The following is a 20698-nucleotide window of genomic DNA, read 5'->3' as shown; positions in this document are numbered from 1 at the left end:
GTGCGCAGACATGGTGTACGGACGCATTGTACGATATTTGGTCCAACATGCATTTCTGTTACTGGCGGGAGGCTCGTCGTTACGCTGGATCATTGTTTGCTTACTATTTCCCAATTAGCGAACCAGAAGCCGTCTTATGCTTTACTGTCACTGGTGAACTCTTCACAGAGCGTAGCCAGCCTTCCAAAGTCCCAGGCGTATGGCTTTGGTTGTGTAGCTTTGTATAAGCAGATTAATGTGGTGAGTGAACAGCAGCTGCAAAATATGTGCGAACAGCTGGGCTCGCCTCTCCCATGAAGTCACTTTTTGGTTGCGTAGTAATTAGTCTCTGCATGGCGTTCGCTGCTGTGTAATTGCGAGCATTCTGAAATAAAAAGGCATCATTTCAGACGATCGAGATGTTCACGGGCTATATGTGTCTAAGCTTGTTGCTATCCAGTGTAGTGTTGCTGTGTTAAGTGGACACCTTCAGTGCTACTGCTTGCGCCTTCTTGGGCCTGTTCACGCATTAGAAGTTGTGTTTGAATTGGTCTCGAGCTTCTAGAGCATGCAGCATCGCTGTGGAACATCCCCGCCACCAAACTAGGACACGGTCCCGGTTTATCAGCACTGAAGATCGTCATGTTCTAGTTAACTGATAAGCGGGACCTCCTCTGTGGAGCTCCTACGTGAGTGCGAGGGTTTGCTACGAACGCATTCCGTTGTTGCGCTCGTGAAGCTGATGGGGCCACCTGAGGATTCGCCGGGGGGCATCCAGAATCGTGGCACTGCAGTCAACAGGCAGGCACACAAATTACTTCCAGTGTTTCTGGTCAGCACCAGTGGGTCTCTATTGTCCTGGTAGGCTAGAACTGGAACACTTGAAGGGACGTTCACTACGCAGGGGGCAGTCTCTCGCCAAAGCTAATTTGCTCCGTGGTGCGGATTTCAAGAGACAAACCTTTTGGGGGCATTTCATAGATACTGCGCAATATGATGGTTGCAGAAACCTTGTGCCATCCTGTTGAACAGAAGCGAAAAAAGCCGTACTATTGAAGTCTCCACAGAGCAGACGCCATCGAGCTATGCGCTGAGCGAATTATCGTTCAGCTGTAGGATGCCGCTCGCCAGCTATTTCTTCCTTTACCGCAGCTAGAAAAGCACTAAACGTTTTACATGTCCCCGAAGAGAAGCTGACCTGCTTTTCCTGTTGTGCATGAGAGACAAACGAGGGAGATGGAACTGAAAGCGCGCATCTCGAAGCTTGGGCGTCCCCGCCTCCTCCGATTGTTTTGAGCCCATCAGGTTCACCAGAGTCAAGCGGTTGCTTGTCTTTTTTCGTTTCACTTGCTAGTAGGGTCTGCCTGTTGCAGCGCACTGGCTGGTCCTGTGACTCGATTAAAGTTCTTCCATATTTCCCGTGCAGTTCCCTTGTAGAAGTCTGCGCGTCCGATCTGTTGTGGTCTCTTCTTCTCCGCTCTTCTGCAGGACACGCAAAAAGAAAATGCAGCGGGTAACGAAAGGCAGTGTACCTGATAAGTTCTACGCATGGTATGCTTTTAGCCCGTAACTTGCTTTTGTCGGCCCCACTTTTTGCTGACCTATTGATGAGTTCTGGGAGCCCACAGAGCTAGGAACTTTTGGACTCGGCTCAGGGGAAGCAATATGACGATGCCGCTGCCTGCGCCTTTCCTCATTTGCATGTCTGCTTTTGACTAGCTCGATCGTTGTGGCTGCTGCCACTCCTCTATTTGTCACCGGCACAACTTGGTACCCCGACTGCAACAGCAACTGCTGATTTTCCCTCAATCGGCAAGCCAGGGGAGCAATAGGAACCCCTCGAGGCTGGGTAATGGGCTCCGAAAAGCTCACGCCGGAAGTTTTGTAAATCCCTTGGGATTGTCCTTTGTGACTGGGTGGCGACAACAGTCTCGTTGCAGCTAGAGCCTTAAATCGGTCATCTGCAACACGGAGGTGGTTAAGGTGAACACCTTGTCGATTCCATACTCCTCTTTCTATTTCCCATCGCCCGTCCGGTGGGGCGTCACATATCCAACTGGTGGGAGCGCCACTGTTGCACTGCGGCAGTTCCAGAGCCCGGCGACCAGCTACTCTGCGCATAGCAACTCTTCTAGGTAGTTGAGTTTGCTGTGTTTCCCCAGCTTGAACTGCGTTCCCGCTGGGCGAGCTTGCTGACCTGCCTTCACCGTGACAGCTTGCAGAACGATCTGCACCTGTATTTTGCGTGTCATCCAGTGTTATGCCGCTGGATTCCTCTTCAAAAGCTTTTACCTTAAGTGAGGCTTCATGCTCAATGTTGGCTACAGATGCTGCCGAAAAGAGGTCCAGCATGTTGCTGTGTCGCCTACGCCGATGCTCATCTTCTTCCTTAAGGATGAAGGCATGCAAAGCAGCTGCCGACGATGCTTGTACTTTATCTGCACCTAATTCGTTATTAATGTACTCTTTGGAACCTTCCTGGCTCCTGGTTGGTGGTGGCTGAGAACGACAGCGCACTGCCCCTCTTCTCAGAGTCTTCAGGAGCCCCTGCACTCGCGGGGTTCTGCGGCTCCATCGGCTCCCTCTAGCTGTCAAATTTTTGGCATTTTCTTCCAGAACATCCAAGTAATCCTTTTGCGTAAAGGCTCTAGGACTCTGGCTTGCAATGCTGCTTACCGCCTGAGTGCTTTCGCTGCGCTCCAGACAACTCTCGCTAGACAGTGTGATGGTGACAGCACTTGAGCCCCCACTAAGGCCTGTTGAGCGCGTTTCTGGGCTGGCACCGAATCCACTAAGACTGCTTCCACACGTTGTCGTGCAACACGTGATGGAGTCGCCAGCGGCCAGACCGTTGAGCTTTAGCTTCCCTGGGCGGGCCGTTGAAACATGGCATTCTGGCAAGCCTTGATCCCCTTCAGACCTCTCCAGAGAATGCAGCGCCACTGACGTGCACTGCTTACGCTTATTTTGGTTGTGGCCAAGCGATGTAGTAGCCAGTTCATGACTGTGAGTGCTTCCCATTGTTGTCGCCCTGGGCCTTGGCCGCTTCACCACAGGCTCTCTAGTCCTGGTCTAAACTCAACTGAAGATGATTTTCTGTATGATTGCTGGAAGCTTGTAGTTAAGGTGTGTTCTTTGCCAATGCCCCGGCAAAGTCCAGTTCAGCTTGTCCACCATGCAGACTGGGCGCACGCGTTGGTTGTTGCGGTCAGAATGACCCACAGTTATACATGTCTCAAAGATTCTGATTGGCTATATCCCTTAAAATGGGAACATGACTGCGGCAGCCGCTGCATTCGAGCCTCAAGTGTCACTGCAAGGGTCCACCAGTTCCGCTCCATCACACAGGGAAGCAGACCTACAGGCTACTGCCGTCTTCCCACGGGGTCAGCATAACGAGCCCTGAGGCTGATGCATTAAAAACTGAGGGAGCATACACAATGATGGAGCTTCATGCAACGATAACCAAGATTCGTGTAGCAGCGTGATATGTGGGGTGGCTGGTTCAGGAGGGTCACCTGCCCTTGTCATGGTCAGCTCAGAACGCATTGCGGGGCAAAAAAGCTAATGCCAGCTTGATTACTGCATGTTTCATAAAAAAATATAGAAAAAGAAACTAGCGCCATTCACAAAATTGCAATAAATGGCCGCATAGCTGAATGATTAGCGTGAGTGGCGCACTGTACTCTCACCGTTGGTCGCAACAGCCCTAAGTAGCCGTGGTCACGGAAGGCTTGAACCAAAAGAATGAAACTACATGCTGCTTCTTTCTGAACCCTATTTGTAACGCTGCAGACATGCTGACAGGGCTTAACTCTCCCACGCTGTCGTCAGCTGTACTGCTCAGCACTTGTTCTCTGCTAACAGGCTCCGCTGGGAAACCTTGCTACAACAATAATTGCCTCATGGGCCTTTAAAATTCTGTTGAAGCTATTGGAATTTTTTCCAAACATTTTCCACTTTTCTGCACGAGGAATTTGGCCTCCAGCATACATGCTGAGTCCTTCAAGGTGGGGGGGCCTTACGCCTCGCAGTGCCTGTGTTCGTGTTCTTCCCTGTTGCACATCTGTACGTCTTACTCGCGGCGTACCATTAAGGACCAAGTAAGATAGCAGCCAGGCTGCAAACGCTGATTTGTAGGTGTGTACAAAGACAAGAGGAACTGAGAGGCCCTAGTAGATAGTCTACGGTGTTGCAGGCGCGGTTGTTCCAGTGCCGCCGCGTGCATTCAGAACCTTTCTGAAGGCCTCTGTGTATTTGGCAGCCTGATAAAAAGTGGTAATTTGCCACCCTTTAGGAAGATCTTTGTGTTTGTAAGGTTATACTTTCTCCTTCAAAGTGGTTTAGCCACCCGGTATTACTGCCCGTAAGCCTGGATGAGGCCCAGGGCCACAAATTGTAGCACGCAGTATCACTTCTTTACACAGTTTACGTTCAAGGAACCCTTAGAGATTTCAACAAACCTATGGCTGTGAGGTGGTGATCTCAGCGGGCATCTAGGCTGTACTCTTGCCTTCTTTGCTGGGCGAGCGTAGCATTGAAGGTTAAAGGTACTTACGGTTGAGGGCTCAAATGAAGCTCTATGTAACTTTCAGATTGCACTTTTTAAGAGTCACGCTCATGAAGTGCTTTCCAAGTAGAAGGATACAGCAGAAGGCTGACAGCTGCTGGACCAACAGACGAGCTAGTCAACTACCACTTATATTGAAGTGCTGGCGTTGCTGTAGCGAAGTGCAGGTATACAGCAGCCTCTACAATTTAGGTGTGATCACAAGAAGTGTGAATAAAACATTCTTGTGCTAATTTGGCCCCTGCTGTGTTACTTAATGTCAACTGAAGATTGGGGAGGATTCGTTTCTGCCTCTGCTCTTTATAGTGAATGTAGGTGAGCAGCATCTGCTTCAGCCTATCGTTGACGACTTCGATTTGTTTATCGCTCTGCGGATGGTAGGCTGAGGGCACGGCACGCTTAACGTTGAATCACTTGCAGTTTTTCCACCATATGTCGGATGGAAAGAAGGAGTATCTATCGGAAATGTTCACTTCAGGAAAGCCATGGTAACGTTTGGGACTACAACATACGGAGTTCAACAGCGTCAGCTGTTGAGGGCGTCCGCTTTCCTGGAGAAGAAGTGAGACATTTTGCTCGGAGAATCCGCGAGCACCGAATTGGAGTCATTACTGGAGGCAGTAAGAGTCATGTCATGTAGCAAGTGTACACTGAGATGGCTTCAGCGGCAAAAGGGAATTTCCAACGGCTAAAGATACCCTGCAGGCTTTTGAGTGGTTGATTTAGAAGCACGACAGGGAGAGCAGGACTGTGCTTTCACGTGCATAGGCATGTGTAGCCTACCAATAGAGACGCTTTCTAAGGATTAAGGAAGCCTTTTTCGGGCCTCAGCGGCCACTTCTCAGGTGGCGTGCGTGAGCGCAGCTCTTAAATGTTGTACTTGTATCGCAAATTCTTTTTTTTCGAAGTTCCTCACCCAGTTAGAATGTTGCTTAACGGGCAGCATTTTTGAGCCGTGGCTACAGATTCGCAAGTAAGCCGCTGCAAAATGAGAAGTAAGATGACAGTTGTGGAACTCAAATCTGGCGTGTTCGCCCCCTCGTTGGCATGCAGCGGTGTCACGCTCGCGAGAGATTGGGCAGCCTTCGAAAGCGCAGAATCATACTTCACTAGCATATAGCTTGACCACGCCAAGGACTGGCATACGTAAAGCTTCCTGCGTAACACTTCGGGGAATCTTCCAATTGCGTACACCTTGTCTGCGGCGAGCTTTACTCCCTCTTCGCCATTTAATACCACGAAGGCAGGTGAGTTCCTGTTCGAAAAACCTGCCCTTGCGTATTTTGTGGTTCAATTGGTGAATCACAGATATGGTGATAACAATTTATTGCAGATTGGCGTGACTGTATAAGTAAACGCTGCACATCAACCAGGTATGTGTTGAAGCCAAGACCCCGGAAGAGTTCCAGGTTAATACTATCTTAAAAGGCAGCTAAGGCATTCTAAAGGCCATTGAGCATTATTTTGTATTTATGTAGCCCCAATATCAGGCTGACAGCATATTATTATCCTTTCTCTTCAACTATGCGAGTCAATAAAAGCGTGCTTCTGAGCAGCCTCGAAAAGTATAAACCTCCCCCGGGATATCTTCAGGATAGGGGGAGTGTAGAAACTACCAGTGGCAACGAGGCGCTATAACGCTTTAAAGCTAACCATTACGCTTATCTTTCTTCCACCAGAACCGTCATAGTGATTCTGGACCCTAATACTCGTGGGGAAGACAGGAGAGCAAGTAGGGTCAATCCACCCGTTTGCTAACTACCTACCTATCTCTTGCTTTCAGACTTGAGCTGGAATGGCGCTATGTTATATATAATTGAAGTGTTCCGAAGCTCTCCGGGCAATAGTAAGCAGCTGGGGTTTTGGAGGAACTTTGGCGGCAGTTCGACTGGAGGTACATCAGAGAGGATAGCTTTGCAGCGTTTTTTTTAGTAGTAAATGGAGTTTCATGGCTAGGGTCGTCTGCGGTCCTGATAGCTGGACCCATTCGTTGCACGAAGTATGTTCCACGTTGGCGCCGGGCAACGCTGAATACCTGTCATCTTCTCAGTGCTTGGCCACTCAAGGGGCTGCTAGGCAGGTAGACATGGGAATTTTCTGGTGTGAACCTGAATTTCACACAGCAGCTCTCTGTGTCTTTCTTCATACAGCAGTGTAGCGGCCCCAGCTCTCCAGCCAAGTTGGCGGGTATCAACTAATCCCTGCAGTGCTGCGCTAAAATGATCCAAAGTTGCACAGACCTGCCCAAAGAGTTGCTTGATTTGGACTTTCGCCTTTACTTTCGTACAAAGTTTTGAGTAGTTCACGTGGGCAAAAGAGTAGCGCCGCCTTCTCTCCATGACTGGCGGCTCTCTCACCAGCACGTCATTGCCGCTCGCTGAAGGTGTCTTGAGCCCTGCTGCGGGAGACTAGCTGTCCCCCTTTTCCGTTTTGCTAACGCGCATTACAAGTTATTCATACGGTGTGCGAATTGCACAAGTTTTTGCTTTTCCAAGACCTGATCAGCAGATCATATAAGGAAGTCACCTGATGTTTGTCTTACATTGCTTATTCAGCCACTCGGTCAATACTCCGCGTCGTGGCGTTAGCAACACGCATGCTTTGCGGAATCGATGTTCCCGGTATTGCATGAGCTCTACAGCCAGTGGTCCAAGAAAGCCATACGACGCATTAATACAGCCAAAAGGTTTAAAAATGTGCCCACCGACTTCAGACAGAGTAGTTTCTGTCGTGCCCACACAACATAGAATACCCTGTCTTTCGCTGACAAGGCCCGCTGCTTCTGCCTGAACCAACAGTGTTCGCGTCTGCATCCTCCCTTCATGATTGTGATGTCGTCTGGTGAGAGCTTGCTCCATTAGGGTAGCAAATCAAAGAAGATAGTTCTTGTGATCTTTCTTCCGCTCAATTAGTCAGGTTTCACTTTCTAATGCAGTACAGAGCATGCTTTGGAACTGCGGGCTGATCAGATTTCGGTTGTTCATACTAACGGCCACCTTGAGTGTGGCATCCGTTTTTAGGTACTTTACTAACTTCTTGCGTCGTCGCCCTTCGTCAACTCTCATGCCGGTAAAAAGTATCCTTAAAATACCTAGGACGGGCCTTAGGGAGATTCTTCCTTCTTGCTTCAGGAGCTGTTTGTGAGCCGAAGATTTTCTCACCAAGCCCTCATGCTCCGACGTACCCGGGAGGCACTTAATCTCGACAGTCAAGCCTTCAAGATGGTCACCAGGTTAGCAGCTAGGCCACTACGCTGGATCTGCATTGGGTAGTTCCCTGATCTACGCACCTTCGGTGGTTCCTCAGGCTTAAAGGCCAATTGTTCTGCTTGACGGTTCACAGAGCTTCTGCCAGGTGCGTGCCGCCTGCACATATCCCGCGAAGGCTTTCTAAGAGTCGTCCATTTCGAGACTACTGCTCCCCTAAAGTCACAAGGTGCTTCTCGTGCTTCTTTGCGCATTGCGCTATGAATGCGATTTGTGGGAGAATTCACAAACAGTTCTTATTTGTGGTGCATGAATGCCAGCTCAGGTCACTATTGCAGACTGAAAGTACAACATATAGGTAGCGTATGTATATCTATATATAGAGAGAGAGAGGGAGAAAGAGAGAGAACGTAAACACCAAATTCAAGTACGGCCAAGGGATCTTAATGGAACCACAGTACAAGGAAAATCTCTATGAAGTGCCTGACTTCTCGGCTTGCTTACAGTCGCCCTTGCTACTGTTGCTGCAAACTCCACACCCAGGGCTCCGCTGCACAGCGTTCCAGGTTTGCCCACCCACAGGATTTTCCCTTTTGGAACGGTTTCTTTTGATTTAAAGAAAATTTAATATAATGGTTTTACAAGGCCGGCCTCCCGCTTAAATATGGTGCGCAGCACTGCATTTGGGGAGCAGCATCAGCCACTACTCATTGACTGTCACAGAAGCTTCTCGCTAAAGAGCAGCGTAAAACAGAATACGGCTGTTGGCTTGGGAAGGCGTCGCTTACTATGTAATGCACTGCATAACCCAAATCAGCACTGTTTGCACTTAAAGACTACCGGTGTGGCAGAAACGCGATTGTCCGATCCAAGGACGCGTGAAATACAACGCTCTGTCTATAGTAGAAGGTTGTAATTGAGGAGAAACAAACGGACGGGTGAAAGCCGGAAGAGCCCTGCGGCAAAGACTACATAGTGCTTAGGGAAGCAAATGGCTCTAATTTTATTCTCACCTTGTGGAAAACAGACAAGATACTACTCGTGCCCGTATTGAAAATTTATGCCCTTCATAAAACAGAAATGATAAGAGTTCAGCAGCTGCGAAGCGACGGCTGAGGGGCCGCTGAATTAAAATGCAAAAAGGAGCAATTGTCCGACTTGTTGCGACGCAATGCGTGCAGTACCGCTACACATTCAGTTTCAAAATTGTTCTCAAATGTTGTTCTTTGGCAAGATTCAACCTAGGTGCAAAAACCGCTGCCAAACGTCGGCAGGGTAGGTGTAGGTTTTCTTGAATCTTAATGGACTTCCGAGAGTACCAGTTCCAGCGAGGCAGAACTCCCCTCCTGTGCTCACAACAGATCCTAACGGGTTAGCAAGATATCTCCTCAATATTTTGTAGCGGCAGCGCGGAATGGGATTTCTGCGAGGTCGCAGGCTTTTAACGCATCTAGAGTCGAGGGTCATGTCTTCGCATAGACCCCCAGAAAATCCACTGTGAGCCCTCCATAGTGGTGGTCACTTTTTCAGAGTATAACAAAATGCTGCTTGTGGCTTGCGGGTAAGCTAACAAGGAATATCCTTTTGCGCTGGCAACAAACGGCCCTGAATGCAGACCGTCAGAGTATATAATGTATCCACCAGTCTGGGCATCTTCTCCACAGCTACGCAAAAGGCTGTTTGCAACTAAAAGGAAGCCCTTAAATACCATGCTACGTGTATTACTCTGCAGTAGAACACATGCGGAGAGCTGCTGCAAAGCCTGCTAAACCCAGCACCTACGTACTCTAAGGGAAGCAGCGCTGTAGTCCCGGTGCAAGGAATGCGCTTATGTTCTCGCTTCCTTGTGAATTGCCTTGAAAAGTAAAACGATTTCGATCAGCAAACAAAACAGCTGTGTAAGGTGTAGCGGTGCAGCTGTATTGATGAGGCGTAGTCGAGACTTTCTTCACTGCAGCCTGTAGTCGCCAGCGTGGAGTCTCGCAACGCAGGACAAAAGCCTGAAAATCGCCCAGACAGCCAAAGAGCTTAACTCCAAGAGCAGATGGTTAGCGCTAAATTGTGGATGGTGGGCCATGTGCATTCGGTGGGGTCGTCAAGTGTCGGCAGGGGTGGCAGTAGACCAAGAACGGAGCATGCACGCGAGGCGTGCAGCCCTCTTAGCGCGCACTCGCCTGCATAGGCGCAGCTCTGTTGCTGACTCGGCACTCTAAATTGAGTTCATAGAGGGCTCTAGATCGCCCCACTGCCACGGCCTCGGCCCAGAAGAAAAGGCTGCGAACGAACGAGCGGCGAATAGCGGACTTTACGATCGCTCGCCCGTTCCAAGGACAGACTGCACTGATTCCGTGGAGAAGAACGACGACGTTGGTTGTTTCTTGCTGTGAGATCCTCCTTCGTGCTGCGAAATAAGCAGCGCAGGCGTGTTCTGCCGCTGCAGAGGTTTCTCTCCTCAGTGAGGTGAAACACACCAGGGGATGTTCGTGAAGCGCAAATGGGAGCTTTGTCTTGATCGCTCAGCTGCTTTACTTGCCGTTGCACGCGTAGGGTTATAGGTGGCTCCTGATCCCAGGGCCTGGCGAGTGTCTAGGCATGCTACAGGCTCATGACTATCTCACTTCCGCCTTGCCAGAGAATAGGCCTGTCCTGTTTCCATGAAGAAGAGGCCACGTTTTTCACTTTCTGATCCGGCGCATACTCGAGCTCTTTTTCCTCAGCGGTTTGACTTAAACGCTTAGCCTGAAGGCCTTTGATGGCCCGTGTCCGTGTCTTACAGCGACCCTCCAGAAGGCAGCGACCCGTTGCTTCCGTCCTCTTGAGCCTCTTAGGCTTGTGTCTGCAGGCTGTAGTACGAACTACAGATTAGGGGCCTGCATGTCGCCCTTGCCCCCTTGCCCGTTGAACCGGTCATTCGCCTTGTTTGGTGAATAATGGGGTTCAGCCCCCCGGCTTCGTCCCCCGGGAATGACCCTCAGGGGCCACCCGCGTCATCTTCAAGTATATTCATTCAGTCCCCACCCGTTTTTGAACCGGAAGCCGTTGCAGGGGCTGTAGCGGCTCCCCTTTCAGGCTTTCAGGGCATGCAACAAGGTCCTCCACAGGGCTCCCCTCGGTCCGAGTCGCAGCAGGACATGCAAGAGGAGATGCAGACGGGGCCAGAGAAGGGTAAGGAGGCGCCGACGCAGGTCGCATCCCCAGCATCCGCAATGAGTGCTTTTAATGAGGCCTGTGCGGCAACTGCGTCCCTTGAAAACGCGCTCGACAGTCTCGTCAACCAGCTGGGCAATTCCTCGTTAACGTATGACAACGGCCTTCGCATGATGGCAAACTTGAAATCCGCAGACATTGCGTTGCGTCTCGAGGCAACGCAAGCGTACCGCAGGTCCCTCAGCAGCAGGCAAGATGGCGCAGTCGTAAACCCGGCGGGTGCCACTCCCATAGGTGCGCTCCCCAGCGGGACAGACGTGCGGAGCGGGCCGTTGCTGGATATCTGCATTGATGAGTTTATAGATACGTGCTTAGTTCCACATGTCGTTGATTCGTTGCGCATGCCGCATCCCCACCTGCAGCTCGAGTCCATTCTTTTACTTCAGCGTCTTTGCCGTGGCACTTTTGCCCAGACTTTGCGGGTGATATCGTCCAGCCTCCTGGATGCTGTTGTTGATATTCTCAAGAAATTAACTCTCGACTCTCCGGGTGGTGTGGAGCTGCGTGTCGCCATTTTCTCTTTCTTGACGAAACTCGCGCTGGACTTTAAACACGAAAAGGACTTGTCTCTTGTGCGCCGGCCCCTCCTGCTACCCGCGGTTCTCCGCTGTGCCAATTTACACCCCGGTGTGGAGGCTGTTAGATGCGTAGAGGCTCTTGTGCATCCCCGTTCGTGCAGTGCAGACATGAAGGTGGCGGTGCTCCAGTTCCTTGTTCGCGTTATGTCGGAGTCCACAGATCCCACAAGTCTCTCTTTGGCCTGCAACGCATGTGTGACGCTTTGCGATAGCCCGGAAGGGGTGTCAGCTGTTTTAGAGGCTATGGCGATGCCGCATATTATGAAGCTGCTGTGTCATTCTGATGAGACTGTTGTGTTCGACGCACTGTCAATTGCTGCGCGTATTGCGTTCATCGGGACGACGCAGCAGATCGACCAAGTTATCGGCATGGGGACAGTTAGCACTATGGTCAAAGTGCTAACAGATCCGGCTGTCGCCAGCCCCATGGCTAGGGCCAGGGCGTGCAACACCATCGGCAACTTGGGTTGCGAGACCCCGGCTCAGGTCCAGGTACGCTTTTTTACATTCGGTGGTCATGAACACCACTATAACACCACTGCAGCCAAGTTCACTGTCTCCTTAGCTTTGCGACACTTCAAGGGTTGCACGTCATTGTCGCATTACATTCATCTCTTTAAGCTGTGCCATGGCCATCTGTAGGCGATCATCGACACACAAGCCTTCCCGCTGCTGTTAGAGATCTTCCAAGTGGATCCCGACTACAATACCCGCATTGAGGCCGCATATGCAGTGTGTGCATGCTTGTCGAGAGCGAGCCCGCAGCAAGTGGGGGTTATTGTCTGCTGCACTACGCGAGTACCGTCTTTCATGGAACGTGGCAGGGGGTCTTCGCATGTCTATTTCGCCCAGGAGCTCGATGAACCATGTGTTTTATCTTTGACTGGATCCAACCCTTGCCTTCACTTGATCGCCGACATGTTAGAACTCGTTTCACAAAGTGATCCTTCGAACAGTGGCAGCTTAAAGCTCTGCAAAGCTATTCTTAGAGGCTTGGAGAACATTCTGGAGGTCGGCGTTCAAGAAGGGAAGTCGCTGGACCTGCCCGAGAACCCGTACGCCCGGCTCTTCCAAGCGGTTCAGGTGAGAGCCTGCCTTTTTGACGCTACATGGCGAGCTCAAGTTAGTCTGTGTTCAGTGGAGTGCAGCTTCCGCAAGTCCGTTGGTTATGGAACTCGTAAGATTATTCTTGTTCGGGGCATTTACGTTTGCCTACAGGGAGACATCAAGCTGGCTCGCATGCGATACTTTCCTGACTACAATGTCGCCACAAAGGCACACAGCATCTTGCAGTACTTCACGGCGCTTTCATCGCGAGCCATTAAAGCCTGACTTGAACCCCAGGATTCAGCCGTCGGGTCACTTGTAGCACTGAACCATGAGCCGGCACACGACAAAGCCATGGTAGAGATTTCGCGGGTGCAGTTCAGCAAAAGTCGAGCGGTTGGAGTATCCCTATTATTCATTTTAATGCTTGACGCAATCAGCGAAGCGTCTATGTTTCTATCAGGGGCTGGCAAATCTTTGTGTTCCGGCGCAACGAGTGTGCATGCAGATGTGAACTGTTGCCAGTAGATCGTCCTTTGCATTGTTGGCATGACAGCTAGGTGTTTATATTGGAACCAAGTGCATTTGTATGCATAGGGCTTGCCCAGCCCGACAGCAGAGCAAACTACAGTCTAGCACGATACCCTGTCTGTGTTGGTAGTGTCCTCGCTCACAACTATAGCAGGTGACGACCTCCACGCATAACGGTACTTTTCCAGCTAACTGATGCGGGACAGAATACCGTGAGACTTTCTGCCGGCTTCAACGCGTAGCGAACCATGAAATCAGTGATCTCAGGCTTTGGGAATATGCGGCCATATATACATATATATATGTGAGCCAGAAAACTGGAAAGCCTGCAAGCTCCACAGCTTCGTAGTTCCGGTTATGATCATTCGAGGGGACCTCCCTTCTGTTCTTCAATATTAGAACAAATATTCTGAAGGCAACAGTACGTAGCTGTGGGGTGCTGGAACATACTGAGGGCGATTACCGATTGACTTCCGTTGTTCGCTGGGAGTAGAGGTGCACAAGCTGTGCTTCAAGGTTCTTGCTGTGACGGTCGTGGGGAAGCAACTAAGGTAGACAACAAATGGCATTAACTGCTCATCGGGTGTTCACGGGCTCTATTTGCAGAGACGCTGTTTCACCCACGCTGCTTCCCTGTTTCGTTCGTGAGGCAATTTTCTTACAGCTGTGGACAGTAGCACAGACACGACGACTGAGTGGAAGCAAGGGGGTCAGAGGTCTCGCACGTCTACTTTGGAATGCAGATGCACAGACTGCAGCAGCATGGCTCCATGAAATGGAAGTGCATCTTAGTGGGGCGTGGTGAATTGTCTTGTACAGTACGTTTGCAGAGACAGGAAACCACATCGGCAGGGACGATAAAGACCGGGTCGCCAAGGCTGTTCAGTTTATACGTTGCGTGTACAGTGTAGCTCCACAACTGGACAGCTGTTGTCTGATTCAGAGTGCAGGACACTTTGGAGTACTTGTGTGAGCGCTGGAGATCGTATTGCTCATATGCAATGAGAGCCCTCGTATCGACGCTGCAAATCTTCTCGCATGCACTCAGAGCGCTCTCCTACCGTCATTGGCTATCTCAGTGCTGACATGCAGCTAGAGCGGTATCCTACCTAAGCTGCTTCGTTCACGAGGGTGAGGTCGCCATTCTTCGCTTCGTTCGTTACTTCATTTTCCGCGTGTCGTTATCTGATGGTGCTGGGGTGCTTGTTTTCTCTGGAAGCAATGAAGCCTGGAAGTTTTACCTAACGGGCTCCTTTAAACTTCCCTTACGAGCTATATGAGGAAACCTTTTGCACTCAAGTGTGAGCCTTTTTTTCTAAAATTTTTTTGACGAAGCAAGCACAGGTCTTTGGAAGCACGTCAGTTTGACTAAAAGTAGGGCCTGCGCAATATCTAAACGACTTGTTGCTAACAGCCGCTCACGTTTGTCATGCTCCCCTGAAGATAGTTTGCTTATGGCATTGAACCACGGCGTATCAAACCCTGCTCCGCCGGTGGCCACGGTGAGTCTTCGCTAGAGGAGAAAGGCTATCTTCAACAGATTGCCAGATACTATCGGTGATGCCGTGTCACCGTATAACTTCCATGGAGTTTGGCTCAGCAGTTTCTGTCATATTCTTTTTTGACGGAATAAGCTTTGTGCTGTAGTCATCAGTGTGCGGGGGTCTCTGGGTGACGGACCCCATCGGCATGGAATGAACGAAGTATGCCTTTCATAGTAAGCACAGATGGAAGATCCATCGACTTTGCTGGCTGAAGAGTGTAGGCATTTGCGAGGGTCTTAACTTTTCTTTCCATGACTAGCGTAGAGAATTCCTCGTCTTCACAGTAGCGTCAGTTTCACGTGGTCCTGCCCAGGAAATCTGAGGGCCATATCGAGACACGAAGAGTGCCGCCCTACATTACTGGCTGATTTCTGCTGCAGTATGCCTTCTCTGTTGGGAAACTGCGTGGATGGTTCGATCGCCCAACCGCCGATGAACACTGTGGGCTAGTCATTGAGACCAAGTTACAACGCCATATAAATCATTAAAAGAAGACCAATACCAAACTAAAAATGAGGCCCACTGCCTTCAAGTTGAAGAGTCATTTCTAGTGGGGTGGGTAGTAACGCAAGGGGACCCAGGCGGCACTGCGCCAGTTTCTCGAAGGTGCTAGCGCCTCCGACAATAAGGCGGCAGCAGTGCTTCCACCACTTTCAGGAAAGCCGCTTCGCCCCCCACAACTAGAGGGAGCAGGTAGAATAAGTTGGAGGCATTAATAGTTTCCTTTTCATACCCAGAAAAGCGCTGAATATTTTGCGTTAGAAACGCTGACGTGCCTGGTCAGCTGCTGGTTCGCCAGTTAGCAGAGAGGCTCGCTGCCGTAGCCGAAGAACGGTCCATGTTTTCCTCTCGTTCTCCTTTTTTTGAATCTCCACTGAATACACACTCTTCTTTATTATTCCTAAGTTATGGCCTTTAGTCCCGTATCACCGTTTATCTTGAGTCGCTACACTGCTGACGGCGCTGCCGATGTTCACCGGCGGAGACTAGCGCTCCATAGGGTCTCCAAAATTCCTCTCTCTTCCGACTTTGCAAAACACGACACTGGTAGAAGCTCTTTTTGTTAGGGGGACGCAGGTCTCAACATGGCCTCTTCTGGTTCTGAGCCCCTGTCTGGGCTTCGCTCGCTGGTCGCCAGGGTTCTAGGCGCCACCGACCACACCGCCGACAACAAGGAGGCACCGCCTGCAGAAGAAAATGGTAAAACTTCAGAGTTAAGTGAAAATATGGGGCAAAACTGGCTGAGTCACTTCGCAGCAGTCGCACCCGATCACATCAAGCGATGGACAAACCCAGCTGACGGTACAGGGAACATTCCATATGAGCAGCTCGTCGAAAATCTACAGCAGTTTAACATACCAGCCAGGCATGCCTCCGAGTATACATTAGCTCAGCTCCTTGGGGTTGAGCCCCCTCCGCAGGATCCCCCACAAGAGGAAGAATCCTTCAGCCCCCCGACGCCAATCCCCGTAAGGCCTGTTACACCTCGCCCTCACAAGCTCGGTCCACAAGCAGCAGCTTACCTCGCCAGAAAGCAAAACCCCACGTTTACGCAGGTCATTCCAGTGCGTGAAGTAACGAAGGCATTCGTTGGGCCCGTAAAGCAAAGGGTAGGGTCTCTCAGTGGGGAACCCTGCAAGCTACTGAAAAGGCCGGCAGAGGCATCTGAAGTACCTCCTGATTATGTTGAGGTGGTGGGAAGCAAACATATACGGCCTATAGGGTGCAATGTTAATACTGTGAGCCGTGAAACCAGCAGTTATTCCGGTGTCGAGAGTGTTGTCTGCCCAACCAGAACGGAAGCAACTTGCCGCAGACTTTCGCCAATATACCTCAAACCTGTGGTAGACCCCAGCAGAGGCGTTTCTGGCGCTCACAGGGAAAGCTCTAGTGAGGTAGGAAGAACAGCAGCAGCAAAGTTTCTCGCAAGCATTCCAAAGCGAGCACCTGGAACTGTAGACATCAAACATATTCATACAAAAGAAGACAAAGAAGTATACGATGCTATAAACAAGCCAGTTATTTACACTATGGGCAAGTATGTATGGTCCAAGGAACAGGCTGACAAGGGCGATGAGCACTCAGCAGACATCCCTCTTGCGGACGCGTGCTTCGACAAACTCTGCAAAGATATGTTTTTCCAGGAAGAACTTTCGAGCACAACCACGCAAGACTTGGAGGCAGAACCACCCAAAAGTCCTGCGAAAAACGAAAACTCCACGCTTTTTCTTCCCAAAATATTGGAACTATGCAAAGAATCACGTAAAGAACTTGCCGCATTTGCCGAAGAGGTCGTCGAAACTCGCGACGATCCAGAAGTGGGGGGCAAAGGCCTCTTTTCTACAGTGGAGCTGAAAAAAGGCCAGGTGGTTTTTGTCGAGATGCCGCTGCTGACATGCGAAATTGAGTCGGATTCGATGTGGACGACCTTTACAAGCCTTAATGACGAGCAAAAGGCTGTATTGGAAACTCTTCAAGGGTTCGATTCTGACCTTTCTAAAGACGAATCTCTGTGGTGCATTCTCTTGGCCAGGGCAAATAAGCGCATTGATTTGGCCAAGCCTTTCAAGTCGTTTCTTGCAAAGATGAAGAGAAATGCCCACGGGATGCCTTCAGAAGGCCGATGGGGTTTGTACCCCAAGGCTGCAAAGGTGAATCACTCATGCGAGCCAAATGTCACCTACCGCAACCTTGAAGGGCTCTTGGTTTACTTTGCGACTCGCGACATATCTCGTGGGGAGAAATTAACAATGTCATACATTGATCAGCTATACACCTCGGCTGCATTCCGCAACAAGCGGCTTCTGCATACTAAATGCTTCACGTGCAATTGCACCCGTTGTGGTTCTATGAAGGAAAAAGAAAGGCGAATACTGTGCCCATCATGCCGTCCTACAAAGCTGAAAATTGTTGACTCTGGGGCAGACGTCCCTACTGCACCTCCGCCAAGTGATGCTGCTGAAGACACAAAAAATCGAGAGGATTCATGTGAAGAAAAGAAGCCTCAAGGCGACAGACAATTTTCTCCTGTGGAGCCAGGCACAACTGACGGAGAGGACACTTCTGCCCAGGCCTCTGACGACGAGAGCAAGCCCATCATACAGTCCTCTGATGACGAAAGCAAGTCCATCATACAGTCCTCTGACGACGAAAGCAAGCCCATCATACAGTCCAGTGACGATGAAATGGGGCACTCTGCAGCGTCTGGGCCAGCACGAGAAGACGATGCTGCTTTATTTGATCTGGGATCTTCGCCTTCCGAATGCAGAGATGAAGAAAGGAGTGACTTCGGCGAAGGCTTTTTGGCAAGTGACGAAGGCACTCGAGGGTCCAATGACTTCACTGACAGCGCCTCAAACAGCGACCGGTCGCCTGAGGAAATGTCTGACTGTGAAACAAAACAGAAGTCATTCGATTCAGGCAAGCTGTCGGCAAACTCTACTTCATTGATGCTGTCGGTATATGCCATGAACTCATGTGCCAGCAAAAGCACAGAGTTGGGACAGGCAGAGTCACAAAGTGAAGACCAATCAGCGCGGTCTCTCAGCAATGCTGAGTGTAGCTCTACTGGAACTGCTGAATATGTAGCACCAATCGAGCCGCCAACTCCTCCAATGTACTGCCAAAGAAACGGCAACGGCCTTTGGATATGCAGTTCATGCAGTGGTCGCTTCACTGATGACGATATGCCGATAGGCATGGAATATTACTTTGAGAGGCTCTACGTGAAGTTGCAGAGCAAGTTCAATTTCCCTACAACCCCGCAGTGGACAGTAGACGTCGCTTCTCTGATCAAAAGCATCGAAGTTGTTTTGGGTACGCAGCACTGGCTTTATGCAGCCTGCAACTTGCTGCTGGCCCAACTGTATCTTGGACAGTGGGTAGGAGGTATGATAAGGGACTCAATTTTTGACAGATCACTCAAACATGCAGAAGTGTTCATTAAATTCGTGGAAACAACCACAAGGGAGGCGCTTCACGTGGATTGCGCGCCTCTAGTGGCTTCGCTGATGCGCGTTTTGCTGTTCAACGGGCGGTGGGCTACATTCGAGCACTGGGTGAAAATCGGGAGACTGGAGATTGTGAAGGACTGCCTTGGCTCTTGGGATGAGGCGTTCTTGTCCTTTTCTGAAGCCTATGCCTACTTACAGCGCTGCCACAAAAAGGGCGATCTTCCTCAGTTGTCTGTCTTGCACCGGTATGCACACACTGCGCAGTACACTATCATCCAGGCTGCGGAGCAGCTCGAGAAGAGAGAAGCAGAACGAAAGAAGGCACTCGAGAAAGCAGCTCAAGAGAAAGAGCGGAGTCGACAGGCGGAGGAGGAGCGCCTCAGGGCGTTACAGGAGAGGAACAGGAGAATGCGAGAGCATGTCGACCTTATCAAAGCTCAAGTTGCTGCTCAAGGAAAAATAAAAGATGTGACTGCTTCTCATTCTGAGGGAGTTCTCGCAAAGTTCATGTTGGCTGGCGTGGATGATTGCGTCATCAATGATGCTGCAATGGCTGTCCAGCGGGCTCATCAATACGCTAAAGAAATGCAAGAAGCCGCAGTACAGGGGCGCCGACTTTTCCCAGGGAGCTTGGCTGCCGAAATGGCATACATGCCTCCCCAAGGAGTCATGCCATCAAAGTATTTGCCGCTTATCATGTTAGATGACCCACTTAGGGCCATTCCGGAGAAGAGCAAGCAGGTGCGGCAACGGCGAGCGCAAGCTGCACGTGAAAAGGCAATATTGGATGCTCGCTGCGCCCAACAAGATTTCGATTTCGAAGAGGATGAATCTGTGTGTGGGGAGATTGCCAGCCAACCCGAAGATGGTATTGAGGAGAATATAGAGCGAACTATGATTTATCGAATCCCCGGACTTTCAGGCACGGCACCTGGCGAGTTTGTCAACGTATCCCAACTGGTGCATGATGAAAAAGGAAATCATGCTCCACTGCCTTTATTCAAGTCATTTTTCTACATTGACTCAGCAGAGCGCAGGCGCTCACTAAAAGCTGACGACCAGAGCAGCCTGATTGTTTTGGGGTCAGCTGGTTCTCCTCCCGTACTGTCAGAAGAAAAGTTGGAAGATATAGAGGCTGCGAAGTACAATTACCTCCACGAAGAACGACAGAAATTTGAGAAGGATGTCAGGGATGGTGTTCTGCTGGCAGCGACTGAAGCAGGTGCACTGAAAGATGAAAGCAAGCTTGTGGATGTAGTGGAGACAGCTAATAAGGTGATCCAGAATATGGTAATTCAAGAAGCAAGAGCTGAACGCGCCATAGAGGAAGCGCGATATGCAGTGAAGGGAATAGAGCCCCCTCAAAGACCGGCCATTGAAACTTCAACAGTAGTAAAAGTCCCGCAGGATCAGATTCCAAGTGCCAAGCCACAGGCTCACACCACTGCAGGCGTGAGCCAAAAGAGCGAGCCCCAGGAAAAGCAGTCGTTGCCTGTGGAATCCGCAACGATGCCAGGCGTCTGGGAGTACGTACCCTCTCACAATCACGAAAAAGGACCCACAGTATTCCTGTACCCTCCAACAAGCCAGCCAGCCCCGTCTTCCCCCGGTGCTCTTCCGAGCTTCCATGCGAGCGATGAAGAATCAAGAGTATACATGGGCAGCCGAATTATAAAGCCGCTTGACTTCTCTCACATACCTCCGCCGCCAAAAGTTGAGGACATTGTAGGCGCGTTTGGTAACACCCATCACCACTACAAGATGTCTCGCATCAGCATGATGAAAACACGTTTTGGCTCACCTACTAAGAAGGCAAATAATGAGTGAGGGCTGCACCTTCTGCGGATGTTCGAGTGACGCTTGACATTGACCCAGCTGTCCAGGCCCAGGACATGCATTTGTTTGGAGCCCTTTTGCTTTTCATTTGCACTCTATAATCATTAACACTCTAGGCAATGCTCTAGTAGCATTGTTACCCCAGTTGTCGCATGACAAGTGCTTTTAGATTACTTCATCAGCTTGACAGGACCCCGCAGCCGTTGTGGTTTTTGTTCACATTTGGACAGGTTTGGTCTGTCAACAC

General features: G+C 50.4%; 3 protein-coding genes across 3 annotated transcripts; 2 read left to right on the top strand and 1 right to left on the bottom strand.

The window, feature by feature from the left end:
* Positions 1-431: 431 nt before the first annotated feature.
* ETH_00004945 (uncharacterized protein) lies at positions 432-3000 on the bottom strand (the record flags this gene model as incomplete). The annotated part of the gene is made up of 5 exons (XM_013372380.1): positions 432-497; positions 669-767; positions 941-1000; positions 1178-1461; positions 1581-3000. 5 exons carry the CDS (start codon positions 2998-3000, stop codon positions 432-434), a joined length of 1929 nt encoding a protein of 642 aa, XP_013227834.1.
* Positions 3001-10685: 7685 nt separating this feature from the next.
* Positions 10686-12872, top strand: ETH_00004940 (Importin subunit alpha, related; the record flags this gene model as incomplete). Its single annotated transcript, XM_013372379.1, has 3 exons — positions 10686-12032; positions 12183-12623; positions 12759-12872. 3 exons carry the CDS (start codon positions 10686-10688, stop codon positions 12870-12872), a joined length of 1902 nt encoding a protein of 633 aa, XP_013227833.1.
* Positions 12873-15747: 2875 nt separating this feature from the next.
* On the top strand, positions 15748-20442 carry ETH_00004935 (uncharacterized protein; the record flags this gene model as incomplete). The annotated part of the gene is made up of 1 exon (XM_013372378.1): positions 15748-20442. The coding sequence occupies one exon, from the start codon at positions 15748-15750 to the stop codon at positions 20440-20442; it is 4695 nt and encodes a 1564-aa protein (XP_013227832.1).
* Between the last annotated feature and the right edge of the window lie 256 nt (positions 20443-20698).

Source organism: Eimeria tenella, genomic scaffold, assembly GCF_000499545.2.
Source record: "Eimeria tenella Houghton genomic scaffold, Eth_scaff1, whole genome shotgun sequence".
Lineage (NCBI taxonomy): Eukaryota > Apicomplexa > Conoidasida > Eucoccidiorida > Eimeriidae > Eimeria > Eimeria tenella.
The sequence above is the reverse complement of the archived record's forward strand: the minus strand, read 5'-3'. Positions and strand labels throughout refer to the sequence as shown.